Below are 26,605 nucleotides of genomic sequence, written 5' to 3' on the forward strand. Positions count from 1 at the left end.
GCTTCTGTGTTCCTGACCCCCGGAGGACACAAGTGAGTCTGTTGACATGGTGCTGTGCGTGTGCTCGCCCACCCCTGGGGGAGGTGGAAGTGGGTGTGCTCTTGTGTCGCACCATTGTTCTGTGCCTTCATCCAACGTTTAACCAACCAGAACTAGTATGCTGAGCACTGGGAGCACCTTGCGTCTCAGATGAAAATGTATGTTTTTCCCCCCCCTGCTGTAGATATGATTATAGATTAGCATAGCCTAATTTGAGACATGAGAGAACGGGCGATGAAAGGCGACATTTCCAGTTTTGTGTCGAGCGAGGACCTGCTCGTAAGGTCTTGGATCCTGGGATTCATCAGAGGATGGCCGGGCCTGGCCTCGCTGGCCTCGTCCCGCTGGCCTGGCCTCGCTGGCCTCTCCAGGGCCCTGGCTCATTCAACCCTCCACCTGGCCCATCTCCCCCGCCTCTCATAAAACATTCAAACAGTGTTTGGATCAGATGGGGATTCCCTTTGAACCGGGCATGTGTGGAACTCTCAGACCCCATTCCATCTTCTCCCCTTACATGCATCCTTGATGGATTCATCAAAGGAGGAAAGGCCTCTCTTTTCCCTTTCTCACTCTCCCCCTCCCCCCTTCCATCCCTTGTTCATGCGCCGTCAGTGTTTTCTTCATCCTCTCTGTTCTCTCCATCCTTCCTCTCAGGACTGCAGAGCTCTGGGCTGCTGCAGTGTCTCAGCTCTCTCCATCCTGAATACATGAATATGGGATCTGAGAAGCTCAGAGTGCCACAGGACACAGACTTCACTCTCACTGAACAAAATGGCTCCAGTCCTCCGCCTGCTCATGCTAACACTTATGCTAACTAATGCTACCATCACTAGTGCTTTTTCTTGTATCCTCTCTCTGCTACTTCTAAAGCTGCAGGAGTTGTAGGTAGGGGTGCACCGAGGAATCGGCCAGTAGTTCAAGAAAATAAGACTTTTGTTATCAGTGCATCCCTAGTTGTAGGGGTTGGTCTGAGGAGAAAGAATGAGCTCTTACAGCCCAGTTTGTTTTCTACATGATCAGAAGAGATGGCTGTGTTGTTTCAACCACCGAGACACAACACTGGAGGGGAGATAAACAATTAGAGCTGTGATGAGTTTCTCCCTCCGTCTATCAGCCTGGGGAACATGGCCGCCCTGCAGGACTGGAGACGCTGAATCACTTTTGTCTTCCTGCTGTGGTCATGGTTATGATAAATTCTGCTTTAGATTCTGTTTAACTGCCTAACTGAGATTAAAACAAAAGTGCTGCACAGTTGGTTTGTAAATTATTTTTTTATAATTTCAGCTGCCCGTAGAGAGGTATCTTTTGTAAGTGTTTTGTAGATTACAAACAGCTGCTCTCTTCCTGAAGGTTATTAAATGAACAACATGCAGCATGTAACTTTGATTATTTATATAAATTCTTCTATCTAAACTGCATGGCAAAGCAGTTTTATACCAAGCAATTGTAGACTCTTAAAAGACTGTTGGGCGGTAATTCTAATTAAAACTTGTTTGAGGCAATTTATGTAATTAAATAGTTTCCACCAGCAGTCCAACTGTTATCTGGTCATTTGGCAGCCTGGAGGAAGAACTTGTTTTTGAGCTGAGAGATGGAGGGGGGTGAGACTGGGGAGGAGGTAAAGGGAGGAGAGGTGTTTCTGTGTGAAACGCTCCGTTAAACCATCCGTCCTCAGCTGGTTTGACCTGGTCTGCAGCATGAAGTGGAGAGACTTGAGTTCTACTGTTACCTTCAGCGTGGTTTATGTTGATGAGAAATGTCCTCCACATCAAACATTGGACATGGACCAGTCCACTGCTTAGGCTCAGCAGAAAGGAATGAGGAGGTTTGAGACGGAAACTAGCCGAGAGCTTCAGGGGCAAAAATCATGGGAGTGGTAGAGTATGTCAGAGTTGACGGAGATGTTTTGAACGTTTTAACCACATCCCTCAGTTTCCTCAGATCTCCTCAACTGCAACATTAATTCAACATCCCTCCTCCCCAGCCCCCACCTCTAGGTTGGGTGAAATAGAATCTGAACCTTCCTCCTGGACCAAAGCCTTTGCCAGTACCCTGCAAGCATTCCTGAGCTTTCAGGAATCACAGTTCAATTTCAAATGCAAAGGCTGCTTAGTCGTTTTTTCCCAGTGTTATTCATTAAGGGAGCAGCCACTGGAGGATTTACGCCTCTGTTAGAGACAGGCTCCAAACACCAGAAGAGTAACACTCTTTCTGATAGGCCGGCCTGTTGAATTATGCATCTCCCATTGACAGCTCGCTGCCCAAGCGAACCAAACGGCAGCTTTAGTCTCAGAGCAGCAGGAGTGACCCCAGGCTCTTTCTAGCCCGCGTTTGAATCAAAGGAAAAGAGGTTTCTAAGGGCCAGCGACGGTCACACTGTCACCTCCACCATTTCCCTAATTGGAAATGTCGTTTACAAGAAGAGGGCTGTCAAGATGCCTCAGAAGGGACGGAGCGACGCTGCTCTGTGGACGATGTTTGATCTGCCTACTGGAGCTCAAGCTTTTTAGAAATGAAATAAGAACACCAACCTTGCAAGACAGCTATTTGCAGACAAATTTGAGAGATCACAACCATGCAAGAATCCATCTTGCCATGCTCCAAGTTATTCGTTTTTTCCCCAAACCAGTGGTCCGAGCGGATAAACATCCCGTGGGGAACTACTGGCAGCTACGGGCATGTTTGAAGTATGTCTGTGATAGACTGTGATAGACTGATGGTTCATCCAGTCACCTGCTAAGTATTTTTTGAAAGTCCCTGCCCTTTTCCAAACTGTTTTCAAGGACAATTTTCCACATAGTTATGTGTAACAAACCATTTAATAATTCAGGTTATGAGAACACCTTGACCTCCAGAGAATTGGTCTCTTTGCGAGGGTTTTTAAAACCTTCTTTAAAGAATACCATAGTAAGATGACATTTTTAGTCATTGTTTGTACTTTGTGTTAATTCTTTCAGGACATTATGTCAGTGTTTTCACCATAGTAGTCTGTAGGAATCTCTCTTTTTAACCCAGCAACACTAGCACACACCTTGGTCACCTCTCTGTTCTGGCCCTCTCATCTTCTATCAACCCCTCCCTCCCTCCCTCTCTCCACCTCCAACTGTCTCTACTGACCCACAGCAGCTGCCTCACAGCGGTTGTCACAGCGATGCTTTAACAAGGTGCTGCTCTCCCCCATCCTCCTCCATCACCTTCATCATCATCCTGCCATCCTTCTCTTCTCTCTCTTGTTGTTCTCCTCCATAGTACATTGTGAGGAATGACTACAGGGGTTAGAGTACCCATACAGGGCATGGAAGGAAGGGCAGGTAGGCACCACCTGCTCGATGAGCACGGATTAAGGGAGGAAGGGAGGAAGGAGGTGGGTAAATGGTTTGCTCAGTGAATGGATAGGCCAGATTGATGGATGACCAGGCCCTGTTCTTATGAGGCAGATTTTATTCATAACGTCTCAGGAATAAAAGGTAACTAAATCACCCGGGGGCCCCAGTTTTTTCCATTAAAGACGGTGTGCCAAGGTTATTGATCCACTGTTGGATAAAGAAAGTGTGAATTGGAAGAGAAAAGAGAAAGATTTTTAAATACTCATCAATCCCTTCAACCAAGCTTGTGGTAATTGGGTTTTATAATTGAATTCCAAGGGAGCCTGAAAGAGGAGAAATGTGGCCAGGCTTGGGACTATATGTTTTTGTGAGTGTACAAGACACCCTTTACAACTCCCTGGTTGTCTTTAATGGAAGAGCAGTGTTCTTCAGACACCCAATAAACACCAGTGGCCTGGGCTAGTCCATCATCTTTACATTGCAGCAGGGAGTTAGGGCCTGGTCAGGTTCACCCTCACAAATCCAACTGACCATGATAAATGGAAGAAAGTGTTTGCACCTTACCTCCAGAGCATCCCTCCTTCCTCTCCTCCTTTCCCCCCCCCCCCTCCCTCCCTCTCTACTGGTCTGCTGTAGTTCCAGCAGGTAGCTGTGTGTCCAGTGAAGCCTGCAAAGTTGACACACCATGAGATCAGCTCCAGCTACTTCAGTGCTGCAGTGAAGGGGCGTGTCTCATCTACCCGGCCAGTCTGCGTTTCAACAGGTCTCTTTCAGGGTTTTCTGTGTGAGTCTGTGATGACAACACCCTGCAGCTTGCTTGACCACTACCCCCTTTGACTGCTATTTCCAGGCCACTCCTCTGATGCTGAAGCCTGTGGCTGAAGGCAGGATCAGAGGATGTCTTTTTCCCTCTTCTCTGACCTCCATAAAGAGTATGGCTTTTTCGAATGGTCCGCCCCAACTCTTGTTTCTTTTCTCCATCTTCAAATTCTTTCTTGTTTTTGCGAGGATCTTCGATGCAGTTTTCATGTCTGTCTCCACCATTAACGGCTTCCCACGAGGAGGTTAAAACGTTCAAGTAGTGTAGAATGCTGTTTTGTTCCCTCTTTTATGATGAATCGTCTCCTGAATGTTAGCCAGTCCCCCCCCCCCCCACACACACACACACACGCAGCCCCTTTCAGAGGTATTCCACACGTTTTTTCATTCTAGAACTATAAAGGCAAGAATGTTTGTGTGTGTCTGAGTCTGATTGTGACTCGATAATCTCGCAAAGCAACCACTGTCTAAAGTTGCAAGTCAGCAGGTTCAAGTTGCCGGCATATTAAGCTGCACTAAGCCATGGATCCAAACAAGGTCACACACGGCACTGCACCTCCTTGGGTCCTGAGCAAGACACCTGCCGACTTGCAACCTCATACAGGGCCCGGGTCTCAATTATCGAGGCACACACTAACACACAAACAGACAGATTCCTGCCTTTATAGTTAGATACTGTGTACACCTTTAATAACCTTATGTTAGACATTAGTGGCCTTTCCACTTCTAGCCTGTGTCATGTTCTTGCACACAGTGAGAATTGAAATACACCTTAAACACAACTTGAAATCTATATCCTTTTCTTTGTAGTTCAATATTGTGAATTAACATTACTTAGCAAACCATGTGAAAGTACTTTTTGCACCATTAACAAGCAGCAACTAACAACTGCTGGTTTATAATGGGACATAATAGGACCTCCTGTAACAAAAACAAATCATTGTAGCTGTAATTGAAGCAAAAAGAGCTGGGATTGTTTAAGCCTCACTACCACACCTGTAACCGTTCCATCAATGTAGGTCTTCCAGATGGTGTTGATTGGTCTCTACACTCTATCTACACACTACATAGAACACACTATATAGAGGCTGTATCTGACACAGGATACGCATCATCAAGTCTAGGGGGTTCCATATGGAGATGTTGCTGTAATTTCTTAAAAACAATCTTTTCTGCCCTCCAAAATACCCTCCATCTCCAGATCCTTGGCATGACAAGTAAATGATTCCACAAAGGCAGGCTGATGGATCTGTTCTCCTCCGGATCTTCCTCCAGATCTGTTCACTATATCACTCCCTCCATAGTTCCTTGACACATAGGAAGGACAGATATTCATCTCTGGTTGGGAATGTAATCTGCTTGGCAAACCTCATTTCCAATAGTAACTCCTTAGCTCTCTCTCTCTCTCTTCCTCTAATTGTGTGGAAGGCAACAAAATGACAGCATTTCATATATCTTGAGAGCCCATGAGCCTATCCTGCCACTTCAATTTATGGATTCATATTTTGTATGAAAGCGATATGTTCACAAAAAGCTTTCCACCAATGAATGTTGTAAACTTAATGAGTCTTCTTTACTGGAGCATTAGTGATCAAACATCTTCTGGGGATAGCATAGTAATCAGATGAAACGAGCTTGTATAGACCAGACTGCTGTTCGTCTAGCTGGAGTTTTGCATTCTGATTTCTTACAGCTCCGCAGCGAGAACAAGCCGTCTCTCTTTGATGCGTCAGTTCCTATATATATCTGACGGCCTCAGGGCATACTATCATGATGTTGTTATTTTTGTATCAACACAACCGTGGCTTTGTTAACAACCTGAAAACATGAGTCTGTTTGGCACCCGTAACCGCCTGTCGGGGGTTTAGTTTGGGGGTTTGGATCTCCTCGGTGAGTGTCTCAGTGATGTTCAAAGGTCATTCAGGGTTGTAAACAGGGATCTTAGATATTCAGTCATGTTTCTTACAGCCTTCCTCTTTTTTAAAAGCATTCCAGATGACTTGTCATTGTTTGAGCATAGAGAGCTAAATGCTGTTGACGGTTCTTCATCAGGCTTGTCTTTGTTGATAATGAATAAGGGTATTGCTGATACGGGCATGAAATAGCCAAATTACACGTTGTAGCCGTTGATAACAAAAAACAATTGGGATAGTAATTTTTGGGTCTCCACATCAAAAATACTACCAACCCTCTTCATTTAAACGATCTGTAAAGTGTCCTTGGTTAAACCTATCCCATGATCCCATGTTTCCTCTCACTAAAACTCCCCTTTCACTGTCACTGTAGCTCTCCATCAGGGAACTGGCCAACCATCACACCATTTGAGGAAAGGTTGGCCATTAAAAGACTATGAGGACCACTGCTTTGGCTGGAGGTGACACATATAGACAACCCAGCCCATCTCTGAGCGTCTCAGTCGACCATCAGCAGTGAAGGGTGTGGGTAAATGTGTGCTTGTTTACCGACAGTGATGGACTGGATGTGGGATAACTGGTCTCTTGTGGTCAGTCTACTGTAGAAATGGCCTAGATGTCACAGTGGTGTGGCCTTGACATGCCTGAGCAAATCTCTGGCAACAGCTACTTGACTGTCATTTATGTCACCTGACCATGTCACCTGACCACATCCCACAGTCCCTGAGCAGCACAGCCACCTTCCCTCAGTGTTATCAAAAGTGGACTGCCACTCACTCTCACCAGCGAGCTATGCCGGTGTTTATTCTTTGTCCTCAGAAGAAGGTCGTCTCTAAATCTCCTCTCTCATAATCACATCTGTGAAGAGGCTAATGTGAGCGCCATGTTACCCTTGTCTATTCCTGCTTCTGGTGATTTATTTTTAATGGTGTGTGTTAGCTGGAGGGGTCAGGCAGTCACACACACACACAGACACACACTCAGGAGTGTGTGTCAGAGTGGCTGCAGCCTTTCATCAAGTAGATCATAAACAGTGTTGCTGCAGTCTGGTCTCCAGCCGTCAAGAGAGATTGTTTGGGTTGCTGCTGAGAGTGACTTACTTTTGCCCTTTTAAAAGCTGTCTGGACCTCCTCTCTACTGGAAGCCTTCCATCACACGCCGGTAACGTGACAACAGAGGCCTGTGCTATCTGGTGGGATAGGCAGGGCCAGATAAGAGCCTTGGTAGTTCACTGAGCTGTAAACAGTTCCCTTGATTCTAATTGGCTGCTGTAGATAAGGCCTGTCTATTGTAATTGGCTGCAAGTGATAAGATGCTGTCGGCAACAGCTGGAGGGGAAGGAACTGTCTGCTGAAGGATGCCAACGTAAGGAACAAAAGAATACGAGATCTGGAAGAGCCTTCAGGAAGTCAGGCTGCATGGAGACTAGATGGGATGGAAGAAGAGCGCTATTTAACTCCTGATGAAGATGGCCACGGACAGGCAACAAAATACCTCATCTAGCCATTCGCCTGGCCCAGTGGGACCTTTAGCCTCTGTTCTGATAAGCTTCCTCTCAAGTGGGTGAAGAGGCTGGAACGCGTCTACTTGGTTTTAGTCTGACGTGGTGTGTTACTTGTTTGACACTCTGTGGTATAAATGTACTGTCTCTATGCAAGCGGTCTTTATCGCAAACATTGGTTTTATGCATTTGGGTTCACCTAGAGAAATTGTCAGCGTTTGGTAGAAGTGTTCCATTCTCTGAATGCTTAGCTACAGTTTGAGCAGATGCTTTCTTTGGCCGCACCAGCAAAGTCTCCTGTGGTTTTCACTGAAACTGCTGATCAAGGAGTTTTTGGCCCATGTCCTTAAGTGTCTTTTCTCTGCAGTCGGCCTACTTTCAGGTAGTACAGAGCTTCTGCATCCTCTGCTTTATACATGTTTCTTCTTTTTCTGCTCAGTGAAGAATCCATGGATGAGGTGACTAAATAATAAGTTCATTAGTCTCTAGATAGCTGTGTGTCTGTCTGTTATTGGCTAATGGAGCAGAGAACAGCCATTAGCTATGAGACAATGCACCTTCATCTCTATAACCTGCACACACCACGTTCCACAGAGCCCACCTAATGGATGTGTGTCTAGTTGTGTTTTGTACGTTCTCCACACGTGAGGCAGGAAATAAAGACCTGACCCCTCATACCCCCCTTCTCCACACACACACACACCCCACCCCCCTCCACACATGTGTATATTCTTCATGCCTCTGCCAGGGGTCTCCAGTGGACTCTGGAGTTGCGGTGGATCAATATCTCCAACAGGATCACATTTCTCAGGCCTGTTTCTTGTCCGTCTTCTCCCAACTTCAGGCTGTTGGGTGAGGGCAGAGAGAAAATCACTTGATCTGTGGTGAATGGATCGAATAGACACAGACAGATCTGGCACTGCAACCTTAGGAGGTGAAGTGATGAGATTGCTGTTGAACAATATCTAATATGTCCCAATTTTTTTATGGCGGTTTTATGAAAACTAGACTTTATGGCCCTGCAAAATGTCTTCAGGACTGTCTTGTTTAGTTGCAATTTGTAGAGAAGAACAAACACAGACTTGTTGGTCCTGCTCCTCTAGGCAGTCTTGAGGCTTCCTGTTTGAAATGTATAAAAGGAGCTCCATCGTAGACTTCCTTCCATATGATATTACATAGCAAATACCCTAGTGTGTTGCTGTGTATGTTATGACATCAATACTTTTTGGACCAATGTTCTGCTGTACACCTCAACCAAACAAGGGTATTTACACTACATGATTTTAAAGCTGTCGTCCCCTCCTCCAGCAAAAGGTTCTGTTAGTCACTCTTATTGAATTAACAGCCGCCATCAAAGATGTCCTTCTCCTGTCTCTCGTAAATAAGATAACAATTAGGAGGTTGAGAATCTAGTCCTGTCATTCTAACTAGAACAAGACGGATAGTGCTCTAGCCCTCTCATCTTTAGCGGTCTTGTTGTGACAGATACGATTTCAAAAGAGAAAAGCTGATTAAAGAAAATCTTGTTCTTGTTTTTGTCTGAGAGGATGTCAAGTTCTCCTCCAGTCTTCTCCAGTCTCCTCCTGTTACTAAATTGGAGTTAAACAATTTACTGGTTGTGTGTCAAACAGGCTATTGGGATTGGTAGGGGAGTCAGGTGACTGAGCGGTTAGGGAATCGGGCTTGTAATCTGAAGGTTGCCAGTTCGATTCCCAGCCGGGCCAAATGACGTTGTCTCCTTGGGCAAGGCACTTTACCCTACTTGCCTCGGGGGAATGTCCCTGTACTTACTGTAAGTCGCTCTGGATAAGAGCGTCTGCTAAATGACTAAATGTAAATGTAGGTAGAAACCATCACAGTAACTTGTCATCATACTACTGTACAGACAGTTAACTTGAATGTAAAGTTAAGAATGTCCTGCGTCAGTTAATCCCCTCTTTTGCTCCACAGAGCAACCTTAATATCCTGTGTGTTACTCATATTTGACTTTGATGAAGACATAATGAACCTCATTAAAATATGGGCCGCTAAAATGATTGAAACACCAAAGAGTTGTTAATGGGGAAAGAACCCTTCATGTGCTCATCACCAGCTCTCAATGGGATGTGCAGTGACACGCTGGAATGTTCGGATACCTGCATGCATATTTGTGGTAATCCTTCATGTGATGAACATGGAAATGAAACGTGTGTTGTTGACATCGCGATGCGTCTTCAGCTGTGGGTGGCGTGCGTTGCCGGTGGAAACCAAGGGAACATGCTGGGAGAATGTATGCTGTAAGAGTGAAATAAAGGGTGCAAGTGGTAAAGGAAACTCTTGATAGAGATGTCAAGATGCAGTGGTGTAATCTGAGTAAACTTGCTATCGTTTACTTAATTACTCCTCTTTTTCAGTTTTAAGATGCAATTTAAACAACAGTTTGAATATTTATTGCTTAGGCATTCCCTCTTCAAAGGCCTCACCAGTGTGTTGTAATTAATGTCTGTTAATGAAGCGGTTTTGATGAATGGAAATGAATGAGGAGGAGAGAGAGCAGAATGAACCATAGGCTGCAGAACAAACTTCTCCTGTATCTGGGAGGAAATTCGAGCTCAGCCCCCACCCCTCTCATTTGTACATTAATGAACTATTCACACAATTTGAATTCTGATCCAAGGTCCTTTTTAGTGAAGAAACATCACAGTTGGAGACAAGAATCACACTGTACACGTGTGTGTGATTCTAGTGTCCAGGCATAAAGACAGCTTGACGGATAAGCTCATATTAAAGGATCCAGAGTGGGCCCTGTCTTTGAAGCTTCTGCTTTTATCTGTAGAAACCGAACGCTGGGGGGGGGGGGAGGGGGGCTTCCTCTGGTGCTGAGAAAGGACTGTTTATGGGGGCGGGGACGGACAGGGTTCCCACTGGGTAAAGAGGAGGTTGTTGATTGGCTAGTCCATCACCATTATTTCTTATCCAAAGCAGGCTTGCGTGATAATGATGTATGATCTGCCAGAACATCCCAGATGACCCCGTCCTGCCTTAAGAGGGCCCTGAGCTGCTCTGAAGTGACACTTTTATGGATGTTAATGTCTGATGGGTTTATCGATATACATGTGGATCTAAGGAGATGGGGAGGTAATGAGAACAGTGCTAATAACGGTCACCTTCAGGAACCTGCTGGAAGTTGATCTCCCACACTGCTCATATCTCTTTATCCTGAATGAAGGTCACTTCATTAATGAACACATCTGCCTTGCTCTGTCTCTTCAGAAATGCCCCCTCTGGCTGAGAGGGAGAAGATTCAGTAGCAGTAACTGTTTGTTCTCTGAGGTAAAGCTGGAGTCCCAGTTGGTGTATTCTGACTGGCAGCCTTGTTTTGTCTACGTGGTTAGAAGCTTGTTTTGAGTGATCTGGTCTTTTGACTGGAAGACAGTTCTGTAGGGGATCTGAATAGCCTCTAGATTGACTGCATCCGTCACATGACTGATGAGTCCATCAAGTGCTGCTCTGACAGCTATTTAATTAAGGAAGTAACCAATGGAATCACTTGAACATACAGTATGTGAATGTATGGACTGTTTCATTTAGTTATTTTCCATGTTGCTCATCATTTTCTGGTAGTCTGAATTCCTGCTCCAGCAATGAGGGTTGAAGTCTTCACAGATTAGCTCACATGAAAGAAACCAACCCCCTGAATTTGTAATTTCCATTAGTAAATGAAAGCGCCACTCCCAATTGTCTATTCACTTTGATTATGAAAAAAACGTTCAAATTACTTTTCACCGGGTTGCATTTACAGTCTTCGTTTTAATAACCACCATGTGTATGCAGTGCTTCTTCAAAATCCCCTCAGATTGAGGTGAGACGTCTGTCCGGGCTCATAAGTAGGATGTCCATCATTCTGCTTCTTTTTTTTTTTTCTTTTTTTTTTTTTTACTCTTGTGCATTTGTATTATCCTAATGATGAGTTAGAATACATGGATGCTTTAGGTGCCTGCCTCTAGTTATTTTGAAATCTTGGTTCAATGACTGCAAATAATGTTGAAGCGGGTAAAGTGAACAGTGTGTCTCTGTGGTCTTTGTCACAGCACAATGCACTGGAGAGTAGCCTTTGAGCTCTATAGTCTCTTACAAACACACACACGCACAAACACATACACACACACACCAAGGGACTTGACTGCATTGAGGGACAAAGGGTCACCATGACTACTCAACTGGAACAGCGGTGTCATTATTATGGCCAGTCAGAGGGGAGAGTGGGAGGGCAGGATGAGTATCAACATGAACCCACTCTGGAGAGAAGCTGGAGAAGACCTTAGTCTAGCTGCCAGTCTGCTGCTGAGGCTGGATTCAGCCATGTCGTTCCTGGGCAAGGCTCTGGGACTTGTCTGGAGCTCATCTGAAAAAAACCTCTGTGATCAGATAGAGGTGTTGATAAAGATGATGGATCTGCAGATCATGAATAACTTTTCACTGTACAGTTGTTGATCAATATGAGTCAATATCTTAATCACATCCCACAACTCTTGTATTCATAACCGCTCTCTATCTGATGCAGACGGTGTCCTCCGGTCCAAAATCAATATTCCACCTGCTGCCCATCACATTTGTTTGAGATTCACTCTCACTAGCAGGATTGTACACAAACACACTACCAAGAGGTTTGGACATGGCACAGATCAATAAGACAACAAACCTCCTGATTACTAAATACTAGCGTATTTCTGGGGTTAAATAACAAGCAGTTAAGTACCTGGAATGAGATGATAATGATAGGGATGATAAAATCATCTAACGATTCACCATCTCTGACGACCACCATTCTTCTCTCTCCTGCATGATTCACGGAAAGACTGACTGCTGGGATCCTTTGGCAGAACTGCTGTGTTAGTGCCCAAACTGTGTGGAGGAGGATGTCTCATCAGATCATAATGGCCTCAATCATGTGTCTGTGATTGGTTGTTTTATCTATGGCGATTCGATGAGTTGAAGATAGTGTCTTGGCTGGCTGTAGACCCTCAGCGGTAAATTAGAAGTGGTTTGATTGGTCAGAAAACTGGCCTATCTTGAAGTTTCTGTGGTGCTACCTGTCAGTGTAATCTGTGTCTGTCCTTCACATCCCTCTCTGATGAGCAGAGGTAAAGCCCTGTGCTCCAGAAATGTCTGCTTCTCACTGACAAACAACAAGGCTTCTTCTTCTTTGCTGTTCTGTAAATGGATCCTGATGAGGGAGAGAAATGGAGGTTGTTTTCCAAAAGCACTCTGTTGTAGGGAGTCCTCAGCAAAATACTTCAAAGACGCGCGCACACACACACACAAAAAGCTTTTCACGTCTGTTTTTTCCGCCGGAAGAATTTTTCGGACGAGGGTGCTTTTGTACCGTGTGTTTCTTTTTATCTATCTCCACATCGTGCTGCTCAGCCAGAGAGGGGAGGACAAGATGACGAGGAGAGTAACCCTCGCTGAATCTCTTCCCCACGTCAAATAGAGATGGGCGTCAATGGGAACAGTACCTGTCTGTCAAGAGTCCAAACACCGGGCACAAAAAACCCTGAAAGATTCAGATCACTCAGGGTCATCCTTTTGTCTACCATTTTCCCTTTCCATTGCTAAACGGGTGTCATGAAGAAGTCTTTCATGCATCTTTCTTTCAAACCTTGAGGTGCAACGCATGTTCAATTAGTATTCACTTCAAACAAGAGTTTAATTCCACAGGATTTTACAAAGACACTCATTCAGGTAAGACATGAAGGGACATAGGTATGTTTGCTCTGCCTTAATAAGGAAGGCAAATAAGACAGTTAGGTTGTGTAAGACCCTGATTGAGTTCATAAGAGTCACGTCTCAATCTGTCTGCTTGTTTTCATGTACCCTATTTATTTAGCCCAAATGCTTGCAACAGCATGCAGATTTTTTTCCATTTGTATTATGACATGGATTACAGTCACCACATGAAACCAAATCAAGTTGTCTTTGATGAGTGCAGCGCCATTCAAAGATGTTGCTTCTTCTTTGGGATGTGCTTTAGGGATTTGTATCGCAAATGCAAATGACTGAGCGCTCTATTTGTGGACACAGAATCCAAACAGGAATACAAGATGTGATGCCTTATGTTATTGCATATGGAGCTGATGTCAAAAGTCTGGCCGTTTGGTACCAGTTTGAGAGTGTATAGTAACTGCTGTGTGTGCTGAGTTGAAGGATGGAGGTTGTTCCCTGGTGCAGAGGATCTGCTGTGTTGAAGGATGGAGGTTGTTCCCTGGTGCAGAGGATCCGCTTGGTCTTCAGGCTCCTTTCAGCTCCTCTGTCACACACCTCCCTCTCTGAGTCCCTCATCCAATGAGGGGCTCTGTTAGCTAGCACACACCTCCCTCTCTGTGTTCCTCATCCAATGAGGGGCTCTGTTAGCTAGCACACTCCTCCCTCTCTGAGTCCCTCATCCAATGAGGGGCTCTGTTAGCTAGTACATTCTGGGCTCTATAGCCGCCACCACTAATGATAAGAGCTGTGTGATTTTTATTATAATTAAGAGATCAAAGGAGTGAAGAGAAGGGCACTCACACATCCTTAAATGCATGTGTGTGTGTGTGTGTGTGTGTGTGCATGTGTGTGTGTGTTCTTCTCCTGCTTGTAATGATCCATCTATTGGCACATTGTGCTGATCTAGTTGTGTTGATGTGGTTGTGCTGATGTTGTCTTTAGGAGAGGAGAGTCTCTGCTGACAAACAACTACAAGCCAAAAGCCGAACGAGAGCCGAAATTCAAGTCAAAAAGGCACTCCCCAGAAGGCTGTTCCTCGTGCACATTATTTTCTGCCTGCTGTGTGTTTTTGATGTGAAGGACTGAATAGAAGAACGGCTCTGTTTACTGTGTATACTGCATGTCTGGGACATAGTGTTCAGAGGAAAGCAGTCACACTGACATGTATGCGAAAACTGGCTCAATACTCTACTATGTAATTTTCTATTCAAAAGGGACATTGAGGGTATATTACTGTATTTTGTAATTACAATTTTATTTAACACCAGTTTGTGAATCTGAGTAACAAGTAATTACTATAATTAGACTAAATAACCAGGATGAAGATGTTCCAGGTTCACTGGAAGGTCACCTCTCACTTTGTATTCAGTAGACCTCTTCCACCTCCTCCCAGTTCCCTTTCCTTCACTGTGCTCTCCATCATCGATCCTTCTTCATGTAACCTCTTGGCCCTGGAGATGACCGTGAGAAGGTTCCTGAAGCTTCTCTCACTATCCCCCCCACTCTCTCTTTCTCCCTCTCATTTTTATTCTCTATCCTCTCTCTCTCTTCTCTCTCTTCCCTCCTCTCTCTCTTCCTTCTTCTCACTCTCCCTATCACTGGCCACTATCACTATTGGCCTGTTGGCTGTTGCTCCTAGTAAACTAAATGTTTCTGAGCTCCTCTCAGCTTGCTGGGAGGCCGGCAGCCAACAGAAGTTACGTTTTCATTTCCCATCAGCCCCTGGGGAAGAGTTTACTGTCCTGCAGCTCCTGGTCAATCAGAGCCTAGATACACAGAGACCAGTGAGGCCTGGGACTGGGGTCCTCAGCAGAGACCAGGGAGGCCTGGGACTGGGGTCCAGCACCACTGGTGGGACAGGTCACATCTCTCTTACCAACGTACTTTTTTTAGATGAAAGGGCAGCTTTCCTGAAAACATTTTGGATTGTGATAACTCCGCCTTTTCTCGTCCCAATTTTACTAGCATCGATGACTAGCAGGGAACTCATTTGACCTTATAAAACCTTGGAATTAAACCTATGAACGGCAGTGTTGACAAAGTCATGTAATGTGCATTCTCAATCTACTATTCTACTACTCTACTCTTCACTGATGTTTATTTTCACTGGCTCAAATGTTTCGTATTTGGCTCTGCAGCTGTGTGTGTGTGTGTGTGTGTGTGTACGTATTCTTGCAGCTGTTTGCTATTCAAACACAGCCTCTGCTCTATTGATGGGATGGACGCGTGCTGAGGGGAGCATTGCCAGAGATCTGCCCTCAAGGTCACACTGTGCACTCTGAAACCCTGAGAGACCTGCACTGAGGGAGGGAGGGAGGGAGGGAGGGAGGGAGGGAGGGAGGGAGGGAGGGAGGGAGGGAGGGAGGGAGGGAGGGAGGGAGGGAGGGAGGGAGGGAGGGAGGGAGGGAGGGAGGGAGGTGAACCGTCCTGTTGTGACTGGTCAGTCAGACGGTTCATATAAAGGCAGTAGTCTGGCAGTAAACCACAGCAGCCCCTGTCCCTGACCACATTATGGCGTTACTAACAGTTTCCTGTTGCTTTCTCAGTGAAACTGTTAATGTGCGTTAGTATCTAAACAAGCCTCTCAGCCTGATTTACCCCTCCAGGCTGCCACCATGGCACTTGCTGTAAAACCACAATAAACTGCAGTAAAACTGCAGTAAAGCAGTTCCTCCCTTCTCTTCCCTGGTCATATAACTGTTAAAGCCTCCCTACACCCATTGGAACAGCTAATGTGGCTGTAATTGGTTAACACGTTTCATAAGCTCCCGTCAGGGACATTTGCATGGCAGCATAATAACACAGCAGATTCATCTGCCCCTCACCATGGTAACACAGACATGGGTTTGTGTGGTTTGTATTATAGGATGGACATGGACAAAATAACAGTATTAGTCCTTCATTACCTTACACTCTGACACACACACACACACTCAATACTACTAACTACTGGGGATCCAATTCACACACACACCCACACACACACTAGCTCACCAGTGTGGGTGGTGACCCAGACCTTTGAGGTGTGAAGTGTTGTCTTCAGCATTGCTTGATATTAACACCCAGTGTGTGTTTTGGCATCATGAGACAAGAGAGCAGCCTGGTGTATCAGCCAGCAGAGAGCACAGAAGCACTTCCAGCTGTGACAGAGGACTAGTCTGAGAGACCAGAACAGTACTGTCCATTCAGGGTGCTGAAACTCAGTCTGGGGCGCTGAAGATCTATATGGACTTCCTCTTGTTGACCTTACTTGCGGCTTTTAACTATGACGATTGGAACGTGTTTGCTTTGCTGCGTAAGACTTGGCAAAAAAACAAAACATACAGCTAGAGGATGTGTGTAAACTGATGTGTGTATGTAGTTGTGAGCCAGATATATTTTTCCGGCAATAATACCTCACATATGTTCAGAGAGTTTTGTTTAGTACCATAGCAATCATGTTTCATAGTGTGTAATTCTACTAGATTTGAATCACAGCCCAATAAGAACTGCCTCTTCTGCTTCTCTGCAGAGGGTGACTTCACCTCTGTGTGTGTGTGTGTGTGTGTGTGTTGTTTTTTCTCGTGTGTGTGTCAGTATGCCAGTCTTGGAGAGGCAACATCAAAATTAGACTTTTTCTCACCTTCTCTCTCTCTGAGGTCTTAGAGAAAGGAAGTGCTTGACAGGAAAGACTAATGATGGCTGTTGCTCTCTCTCACACAGAAGGAGTTCGTAACATGGCCATGGACTCCGGTGCCATGACGATGCCCATGACAGACCCCAACGCCTGGGCCACAGCCATGAACAACCTGGGCATGGCTCCCATGGGCCTGACTGGACAGCCCCTCATGCCAGGTACACATCTGTATTACTGTTTCTCCACACCTCTGTATCTTTTAGAGAACAATGTCTTCATTTAGCAGATACTTTTACCCAAAGCAACGCACTAAGAGGGATTTGAACCTGAAACCTGTAGATCTGCAGTCAAATGCTCCCCCACTGAACTGTACTTTCCCTGTACTGCAATTGTATTCAGTACAGGTTTGTTTTAACGAACACAAAGAAGCATATTGACGAGTAGTGCAGTGCCTTTCCTGAACCAGGACATCATTTTTTCATGTGGAGCTCACCACAGTATCATCTGTGTTTTTAAAGTCTCTGTGTGGATTTCAAACCTCCAGTTCAATTTGTCTTCAATAAGTTTATGCCATGCCTTTTCCTATCTGTACCGTACTGCCGTATATCAATTTTCGGCTAACAGGAGCATTTCGTAATCCGTTTTCCTAGCCTCCCATTTCAGCTGGTTCATATCAGGCGAGACATGCGAGGCATGGTTAGTGGTATTGTGTGGGGGTGTTGAACTATGGCTTGGGCGCCTGCCGTCTGGCATGGGCTCCGACTTCCACTGCAGCTCAGGGTTTAGGTTTTCTCTGGCGGCATTAACCCCCCCTCCTGTCAGGGCGCGTCAGGCCTAAACAGGAGTCGTGATGTGTTGACATGGTGGTTGAAAAGAGGATGCTGCCACACATCTCTGCATATTTTACCTCAGTACCGAGCATAACAACGTAATCTTCTCAATCCTTCTGGAGCCTGGTTGTCTAAGGCCACATTTCCCCCGCCGTTATTGTGGAACTATTTTTCAACAAGTTCAGTTGAGGTCAGATTGCTCGGTATGTTGGTTCATGTTTATGTCATGGGTACATGTGTTAGGAGAAAGTGAAAGCTACAGTGGCCCTGCTGGTCTGTTTCTGCATTACAGTCCAGGTGGAGTAGCTCTGTGTTTAATGGGGTGTCTACAGTATGTGGCCTCCATTAATTGGCTGTGTCTTTCTCAGACTCTATATTCTGCTGGCTCGCTGGTGATGTGCGCGTACCATATAGGCTAAGGTAAGGCCTTACCACAGGCACCTGGGATCAAGTCCAGCCTTGGCCTGTTCCTGCATGTCCTCCCCTCTCTCTCTCCCGTACGTGGCATGTCGCCCTTCACTACCTCTGTTTCAATGAAGCAGAAATGCTCAAAGAAATATATACAGAGAGAGAGAGATTTAAATGTTTGCCGATGTCAAGCCTTCCTTCATCTGTTCCTCTACTAAAATAAGCAGGTGGCACTGAGTCCGTGAGTTATCATCCCAGATCAGAATCCACACTCACGGTAGCTCAGAGACACGCTTGGTTGTGCCCCACGTTGGCAGAAAGAGGTAGTTGTGCGTTCACTGAGTCCCCTCTGCAGGCAACAGTCCCCAAAGGGTCCAGCTCTCTCAGATCTTTGAGAGAAAGAGGCTGGCAAAAAAGTGAAAAACTTTCTGGAAGGAAGCCCAGTCCCTTTGGTGCTCCCTCGTACCCCTCCAGGTGCTCAGTCCTGGACGCTGCGTGTCATCTGTCACTTAGCGACACATCACAGAGATGTGTCATTGGTCCGTCCTTGGTGGAGGGGAGGAGCCAGTGAGAGGGGGACGCCAGCTCCATCCAGACTGAGCATGCTCCACCAGCGTTGGTTTAACGGTTTGGACCAGAGAAGGTGAAGATGAGTGAAGCCCAATGAGACTCCACTGAGAGCCGCGTTCAGCTGCTGTTTGTGATCGTTTCAGCATGATCACATGTCTGGGTAGTGTGAGGTTCACCCTGACCAGGCCTGGTCTCCAGCTCTGTCTCTTGGCAACAGCTCTCCTGAAGCCTTTTAGTAAATCACCACCTCCATCTTTGTTTGTTTATCCTGCTCCTTCGTTTCAACAAAGCTACGGAAATATGCTGAGAGCTCCACTCACGGTCCATATTTCAGCTGAAGTAGCTTTGGAGAATGATAATCCCACCCGCTGTGATTTTCCTATTCAATTTCATTTGCACCAATTACAGAGCCTCGGGCCGACTTCGCACTCTACTCACGAGACCACTGCTCAGCTTTGCTCAGGTCGTTATACTGTAGATGTAGCTACGTCAGTGTAATGAGCTGGAACACAGAGGTGTGTGTGGGTGTTATGTCACAGAGACACCGAACACCATGATACGTTTTTCCAACTTAGAAACCTGCTGTTTGTGTTGACAGTGTGGCAGGGCGGGGCTGGCCGGGGACCAATAGGTGCGTTCGACTTCATGCAGCGCCGGCATCGCCTGCAGCCGCATGCAGCCCGGCTGACTGTCGGCGCAGCCGGTGCTGCATGAAGTCGAACGCACCTAATCTCCCCCCGTCTCTCCTCCTTCCCCCTGGAGCGCTGTTCCCCAAAGACACAGCTGGGAGGTGGGAGGAGCTTGTCATGTCAAGGAGGGGGGGGGGGGGGGGGGGGGGGGGTATGGGGGGGCGGTGAGAGGAGGGGTTGAATTACGCAGTGTAAAGAGGGTGTGGTAGACAGCTGTGTCCCGCCTCATTCATCTCGTGGAGAAACAGCTGTTCTCTGTCTCTCCCTCCCGCTCGCTCTGCCTCTTACCTGCTCTCCCTCTCGCTTTCCCCCCCCCTCGCTCTTTTTCTCGCTGTCTCACCGTCACCCACTCCCTTGTGTTGTCTTTCTCACTCTCTGTCCTGTTCGCTCTCTGTCCTTCCTCTCGCACCCCCACTCACTTTCTCGCACCTCCTTTCCTTCTCTCTCACGTTCTAATTCCTCTTCCCTCTCGCTCCCCCCTCTCTAACTCTCTCCACCCCTCCCTCTCTTTGCTCTCTCTACCCCCGCCTTCCAGGGCCTAAATGATCCAACAGCTTCATTACTGTCACATTACGGCTGAGTCAGCTCCCTGCAACTCCTCCACAGCTCCCAACCAAGTGAAGAGGCACAACGTTCATCCTCGTGTCACACTGCTTCTCAATTGAACCCGATTCTCAATACAATGTCTTTGTCCAACTCAGGCCTCCTCCGTGTCTGCATTGGTCCTGAACACGACTCCACAAAGCCGGTTTACAATAAGATTTCTTCCATATGGTCTCGGTCAGTAGAGGCTCAGTATACATGCTGTGCTAGTGACTCATACATTGAATAGAGGCTGTGGTTCAGTATTGATACCCTGTAGGTGTGTTCTCCAGAGCTCATGCTTAGTGCAGCTCTGAGAGATCTGGACTGAACAAGCTGTCCTCCGGGCAGAGCTCTCCCTAGTGGAGTCTCTCTGCAGGGGACCAGAGTCCAGACCTGCTCCCTCTGACCCCAGAGAGACATGGTGTCACGTCACAGTAGCGGCTGGCAAGCCTGTTAGGAACCTCATCCAGACTAACACATCCAGGCTGAGATTAGGACCATGTGGAATCTTCTAGTGCCTCCTCCTCTGTCTCTGTCTGGAGACCTCCCAAGGAACAAAGATGTATGATCCCAGACACTTGACACAGGAAGCTGGCTGTGCGTCCAGAGTGTGCTAGCCGGACACTGCTGTGTAGCTCTGGCTGCTGCAGAGTGACTGCCTCGGCCTCACCAGAGCCAGCCTCCAGGAGACACATACATGAGTCAGACAGCAAGCTGCAGGTTCTAACCCCATGGTGCCTGTGGAGCTACAGGGAGACGCCGTGAAGTTTCAAGACCACAGTGACTGTAGGGCTGCAGAGAGTGTGATCGTGGGCCTTGGAGATGATGACTAATGTCCTTTACTAATGCAGATAGATGGTTCTCCTCACAGTCATCATGTCATTGATTTGTTGGTTTGGATTGTGTTTAGTGCTGCGATTGGATTAAGTCCTCAAGGATGAAACAGCTCATAACACTAAGGAAAATGCATGGGTGGAAGGAAAATGACACTCTCTTTGCAGTGCATTGAGCTTGCTACACACACACACATCTCAGAATGAATTTCACCTGTTATACACACACACACTTCTGTGAATACATAAACAGTCTCTCTCGGCTGTTCCCTGGAGTGTCTCCTGCTGCTTTGGGGGATACATCCACTGAAAACGTTCAAATTGAGATCTACAGGAGGGTAGAGGAGCTGTTTTGATAGAAATATGTAAATGTTCAGATGTTGATGGGTTCTTTTCTGAAAGAGGACAGAGGAAGGAGATGGAGACTTAGTGGAGCTTGTCAGCTTGGACCAGGGGGCACGGCCCTGCTCGCCTCATTAGACAACATTACCCAGCGTGCCTTGCAGCACATCCTGTGTCACCCTGCCACTACCACTGCTGGTGGGGACGTTTAAACGGGAAATCAGAGAGTGGAGGAGAAGGGGAGGAGAAGGAGGAGGGGGAATGTGACAGCGATAGCCAGCAGGTTTCTACACTCAAATGCCAGATTTGTCATTCTTCCCTGCACTTTTGATTGATGGGCAGCTTGAAATGTAATTACCTTCCACAAACCTCCAGGAAACAGATTGTTTAATATGGATAGGCTGAGACTGTGGAGCTTGCGCGTGCGTGGAAGTCTGTGTGTGTTTGAATGGATTGAGACTACCACAGAAGGTAAGGGAGATTGTGTATGTGTGTGTTTGGATGGATGGAGAGCGTAAGAGAGATTGTATATGTGTGTGTTTGGATGGATGGAGAGCGTAAGAGAGATTGTGTATGTGTGTGTTTGGATGGATGGAGACTGTAAGATAGATTGTATATGTGTGTGTTTGGATGGATGGAGACCGTAAGAGATTTTGTATGTTATTGTGTGGGCGAGAGGGCCTCTTGGAATCTTCACGGAGCTTCTCGCTGTTTTCAGCTCTTTGAAACACTGAAGTGTGCGCGTTTTTGTGTGTGTGTGTGGGCGGGCATGTGCATGGTGATGAAACAGATGAAACATGGAGCTAACACTGGTCTGAGATTCAAGTGTTTCCTGAACTCTGCTGTAGTTGAGAATTCCCAGGAAGAAGAGTGTAAACAAAATATTCTGTTATAATAAATAATGTCAGACACATTCCTGTCAGACACTGAACAGAGCATGTAACACACACACACTCTAGACCTGACCAAGCTTATTCACTCAATAAAATATATGTCTGTGTTTGGTATGGGGTTGGACTATTTTAGAAAACGGTAGACACATGCTCCAAACTGACAAACACACTCAAGCACACACGCACAGATTTCCCTCATGACTTGGCTCAGCTCTGAGCACTTGGACGGGCTGTTGAGGAGAGCGCTGACCATAGGTCAGCTTGCCAGGGGCAGTGGAGGCTTGCTGCTACCCTGGAGGCTGCTGTTTGTGTCTTCTCATACTGGTCTTGGACCAGATTAAAGCTCAGAAAATACAGGACCGTGCCCTGAACTGGTACTCACCCATTTCCCACCAGGCCATGAGATCGTTTTGTGCCGTGGTTATGAGTCTGAACCAAATCTTCAGACTCTTCTTACTCACTGTTTTGAGAAGGAGACTAAGTGGGTCTTCTAAAAGAAGTGCTAGCAGAGGCCTGTGGAGGTGAGTGGACGTGGGCAATGCTTCAGTCCTCACCCCAGTCTTGGTGGAGAGTGCTTCTGGCTAGGCTGTGTCAGCCAGTGTTCCTGTATACAGCATGAAACCCCTCCTGCTCCAGTTTACTGTGGCGAACAGTGAAGGCCGGCACAGCCAGGCTGGCATTGGCATTCAGGAAACGCCCTGCCCCGCCCCACCGTACCTGTCCCTCCCTCTCTTATCTCCCAAACCTCTCCTCTGCCTCCATGAGCAGGGGAAGTCATCACCCAGGCAACCAGGATCTCTTTTATCAGCTTTTTCCTCTCAATCTGACACCTACCAGACACAAATACTAATGATGAGGTCATCAACGTGAGACAGAAAGATAAATGCAGGTCATGGTGTTTCCTCGTCCTTATCCTTCTCTGCTCGTTGGTCTAGCTGTTTTGTAACCCAAACACTTTAGCCAGTGCGCCAATCTCCCTTTTTCTCCACTCTCGTTCTATTTGCATCCCTCTGTTCCCCCACTCAAAGCTAGTTGAGCCTTACTCTAAACAAGTTTAGTTTAGACACTGTGTTACATCTAATACGGGCAAAATGAAGCGTTTCCTGAGAGGGTCATCTGAGCATCTCAGCTCACTGGAAGTGGTTATTTTTAAAGTATATTTATCTCACTCACAATAGAAATGTTGCCCTGCACCGCTATTGAGTAGATCTGGATAAGGCCTTTTGTTCTGTTTTAGTTTTTTGTTCAGTTTAGTCACTGTCAGGGTTTTTGTGGTCCATAGAGAGTTTATTTATTTTTGTTCATGAACAGAAGCGCAGTACCTATGCCCACATACACACATGCGAGAGAGAGACACACACACAGACACACGCAATGTAGGCTCACTTTAAGGTCCACAGTCTTCAACAGGTGCATTAGGCTCATGGAAGAAGGCAATGGCATTTCCATTTCAAAAGCCTTGATTCTGGAATCCACCTGCAGTCTAAATCAGTACCAGAGAACAAAAGCTTGTGTTTTCTGTCCTCTAGCGAGATCCAGCTCGGTCTTTGTGACTAAGAACAACATATTCGGGGTCAAAGGTCGTCCAGGCAGCTGGAGAGAGGAGAGGCAGGCCAACTGAAGCCTCTGTTGCCCCTTTTAATATGCAAGAAGTTAGTTTGTTCCTTTATTCGAGAACATGTGCTCAGGTATTTATAGGCAGTTTTTTGGCTCTGCTGTTGACAGAAACATCACATTGTGGTGAGGGAGGAAATAGACAATGAAACATGGTTGAAGAAGCCAGTGTGTTGTCTCTGATGTCTGGCAGAAGGTTTGCCTCAGGAGGAGTTTCCTCCAGTGTGTACTTGTGGCCATGACGTTGTGTCTTGCAGCATTCTCATCCGTGTGTTCCTGTGTGCCCGGCAGATTTTGACCCGAGCCTTGGCATGATGACAGGCATCGCCCCCATGAACCCCATGATGCCCGGCCTGGGCATGGTGCCCCCGCCCCTCTCCCAAGACCTGCCCGTTATCAAGGAGATCATCCACTGCAAGACCTGCACTCTGTTCCCCCCCAACCCCAGTAAGTCTAATAACCTTGAAATGTCCCTTGACTACACTATCCCTCCCAACCCCAAATGCCCTGTTAAAGCTGTGTCCTCTGGAAGTCTGTTGTAGTCTCTTCTGACCTTAGTTTGTCAGCCAGTGTAAATTAGTGTCTCACCAGACCTTTCCTTTAATACCAACTGCTTTCTGTCTGTGGACTCTCAGAGCCAACTCCATTGTCAAATCAGAAATCAGACTTATTTAGGCTCTTTTCTTTTGCTGTTCACCGAACATATACTTCAGCACAATCTGATGTACCTCTCTCTCTCCTTCTTCAATACACAGGTGTTTGTGTGCATATGACATTTTTGTACTGATAACGTGTGTGTGAGTGTGTATTCATGACACGGGCCTATCGTATCCCGTTGCAGACAGACCCCTTTAACTCAAAGGTTACATGTAGCAAATCGTTATCTTTTAATAGGTCACTGCTCATTAACTTGATGTCAACCCCATGTCATTTGGATTTGAGCGTAGAGTGAGCTGAAGGTGTTTGGGATGCCAGGGCCCAGATGGTAATCCTGACATGCACCAGATCTAGTGTTCCATTGATGACCTCATTGTGTCCATATAGACATGGCTAATCCAATTTTGGGGAACAAGGGGCCTGATCTATAGCAGATCAGTTCACACTCATCTGTGTTGGATCAGTCTGGTCTGTCATGTGTAAAAGCATCTGTGCATGAGATCAGCTACTTTTCAGGGCGGTGAGAATTCATTTGTATTAAGGGATCAGTTTCACGTGAATAGTTTCAAAAGTTATCCAAGCATTTTGCCAATATGACCACTGCAAATCTCTAAAGCTTATTATTTTGTAGCCTTGGTTTTCAGGGCTAATGTTGTAAATGAGGTATTTGAATTGATCTCCACATGAAGCCTCTGAATAATATTTCATGAAATAAAAAGCAAATCACTTCTATCGTCTTGCAATAAATAGGACCTTTACAAATGGTAAAATATGCATTTAGGTTCAATAGTAGGTGCCCAAAGTGATCTCATAGTTTGGCGTTAGTGTAAAATATAGGCCTATTGTTTAAAAGGTCTGTGTTGATATCTGTCCTCATCGTAAACCACTCCTGTAGTGACTCATTCCTCTAATTAATACATCCGTTTGTGGCTCCTTTCCCTCCTCATGCTGCCCAGACCTTCCCCCTCCTGCCACCAGGGAGCGCCCTCCTGGCTGTAAGACAGTGTTCGTGGGCGGCCTGCCAGAGAACTCCACCGAGCAGCTCATCGTGGAGGTGTTCGGCCAGTGTGGTGAAATCATCGCCATCCGCAAGAGCAAGAAGAACTTCTGCCACATCCGATTCGCCGAGGAGTTCACGGTGGACAAGGCTCTCTTCCTGTCTGGTGAGTTCCTGTCTGGACAACTGTCCTCCCCAACACTTTGGAACTGGAACTTGTAATTCAGCACTAAGGTCTTTGAAGTTCAGAGAGACTCTTGGAGAGAGAAAGTATTTTCTTCTCCAGGATGAGACCCTCTCTTGAAAAGACAAAGAGGAGATGTGTGTTAGGATAAATGTCCTCTCCTCCCCAGTTAGAGATCCTTACAAGGGAGGGCATGAATTACCAAGAGGAGAGAGCTTCTCGACCAGTCATGTGACACCAGAATCTTATCTCGATTTCCCAGCCAGTCGACACAGACATCTTAAACGTCTCTCTGTATGCAAACTGGAGGACATATATCCCTGTCTCACCAAATACATTTAAAGCTCGGGCCCTTCCAATAACACCCTCTGAATTATTTACTGTATGGGTGCACACTTGAAGGTGCGTGCGACTGTGTGTTTTTGTGCTCCTGCGACTTGGTCCAGTTCTTCCCTCTGGTGAGACTGGAACTCTGCTCCAAATATCTTGTCCTGAAGCCAGAGCTGTAGAGCTCGGCCATAAATAATGTTATTCATTTCCCACAGCCATCAGTCCAGCAGCCACACAACCCCACTGTCACACAGTCACAAACACAGTCACACAGTCACACAACCCCACAGTCACACACTTACAAATACAGTCACAAACAGCACAGAGCACAACTCAACACATGAAATATTTAACCAGACTGTGAGCCTAAAGCACAGAGCAGATGGAAGAACTGTAAATTGCACGGCCACAGTAATTCATTTTTTATGTTGTTGTTATTTTTGTTTTGTTTGGCAGAGCAGATATATGGAACAGTATTCTCTGGCCATTATTGTGTATGAATGTGGACCCAATATACGGCATTACATTTTGATCATGTAAGCCAATCCACTATTTGCATTAGTGTCAAACAAGTACAGTGTAACTTCCTGTTCAGTGTTTAGAGCATGAGCAGGGTTTGACAGCAGTGTCACTGGAGCAGCAGGCAGCTTCCTCAGTGTCCTCTGTGTACCAGCATGCAGAGACAGGGTGTCTACTCTGAAGCCCTAAGGCTAC

General features: G+C 46.3%; 1 protein-coding gene across 2 annotated transcripts in view; it reads left to right on the forward strand.

The window, feature by feature from the left end:
• Window positions 1-26,605, forward strand: part of LOC124474117 (ecto-NOX disulfide-thiol exchanger 2-like) — a 101,976-nt gene that overhangs the window by 57,928 nt on the left and 17,443 nt on the right. For both annotated transcript variants that reach the window (XM_047030050.1, XM_047030129.1), the window contains exons 4-6: window positions 17,046-17,177; window positions 24,015-24,170; window positions 25,337-25,543. In XM_047030050.1, coding sequence (XP_046886006.1) covers window positions 17,046-17,177; window positions 24,015-24,170; window positions 25,337-25,543 — 495 coding nt within the window. The remainder of the gene's footprint in view (window positions 1-17,045; window positions 17,178-24,014; window positions 24,171-25,336; window positions 25,544-26,605) is intronic.

This window comes from Hypomesus transpacificus, chromosome 1 (genome assembly GCF_021917145.1).
Source record: "Hypomesus transpacificus isolate Combined female chromosome 1, fHypTra1, whole genome shotgun sequence".
NCBI classification, from domain to species: Eukaryota; Metazoa; Chordata; class Actinopteri; order Osmeriformes; family Osmeridae; genus Hypomesus; species Hypomesus transpacificus.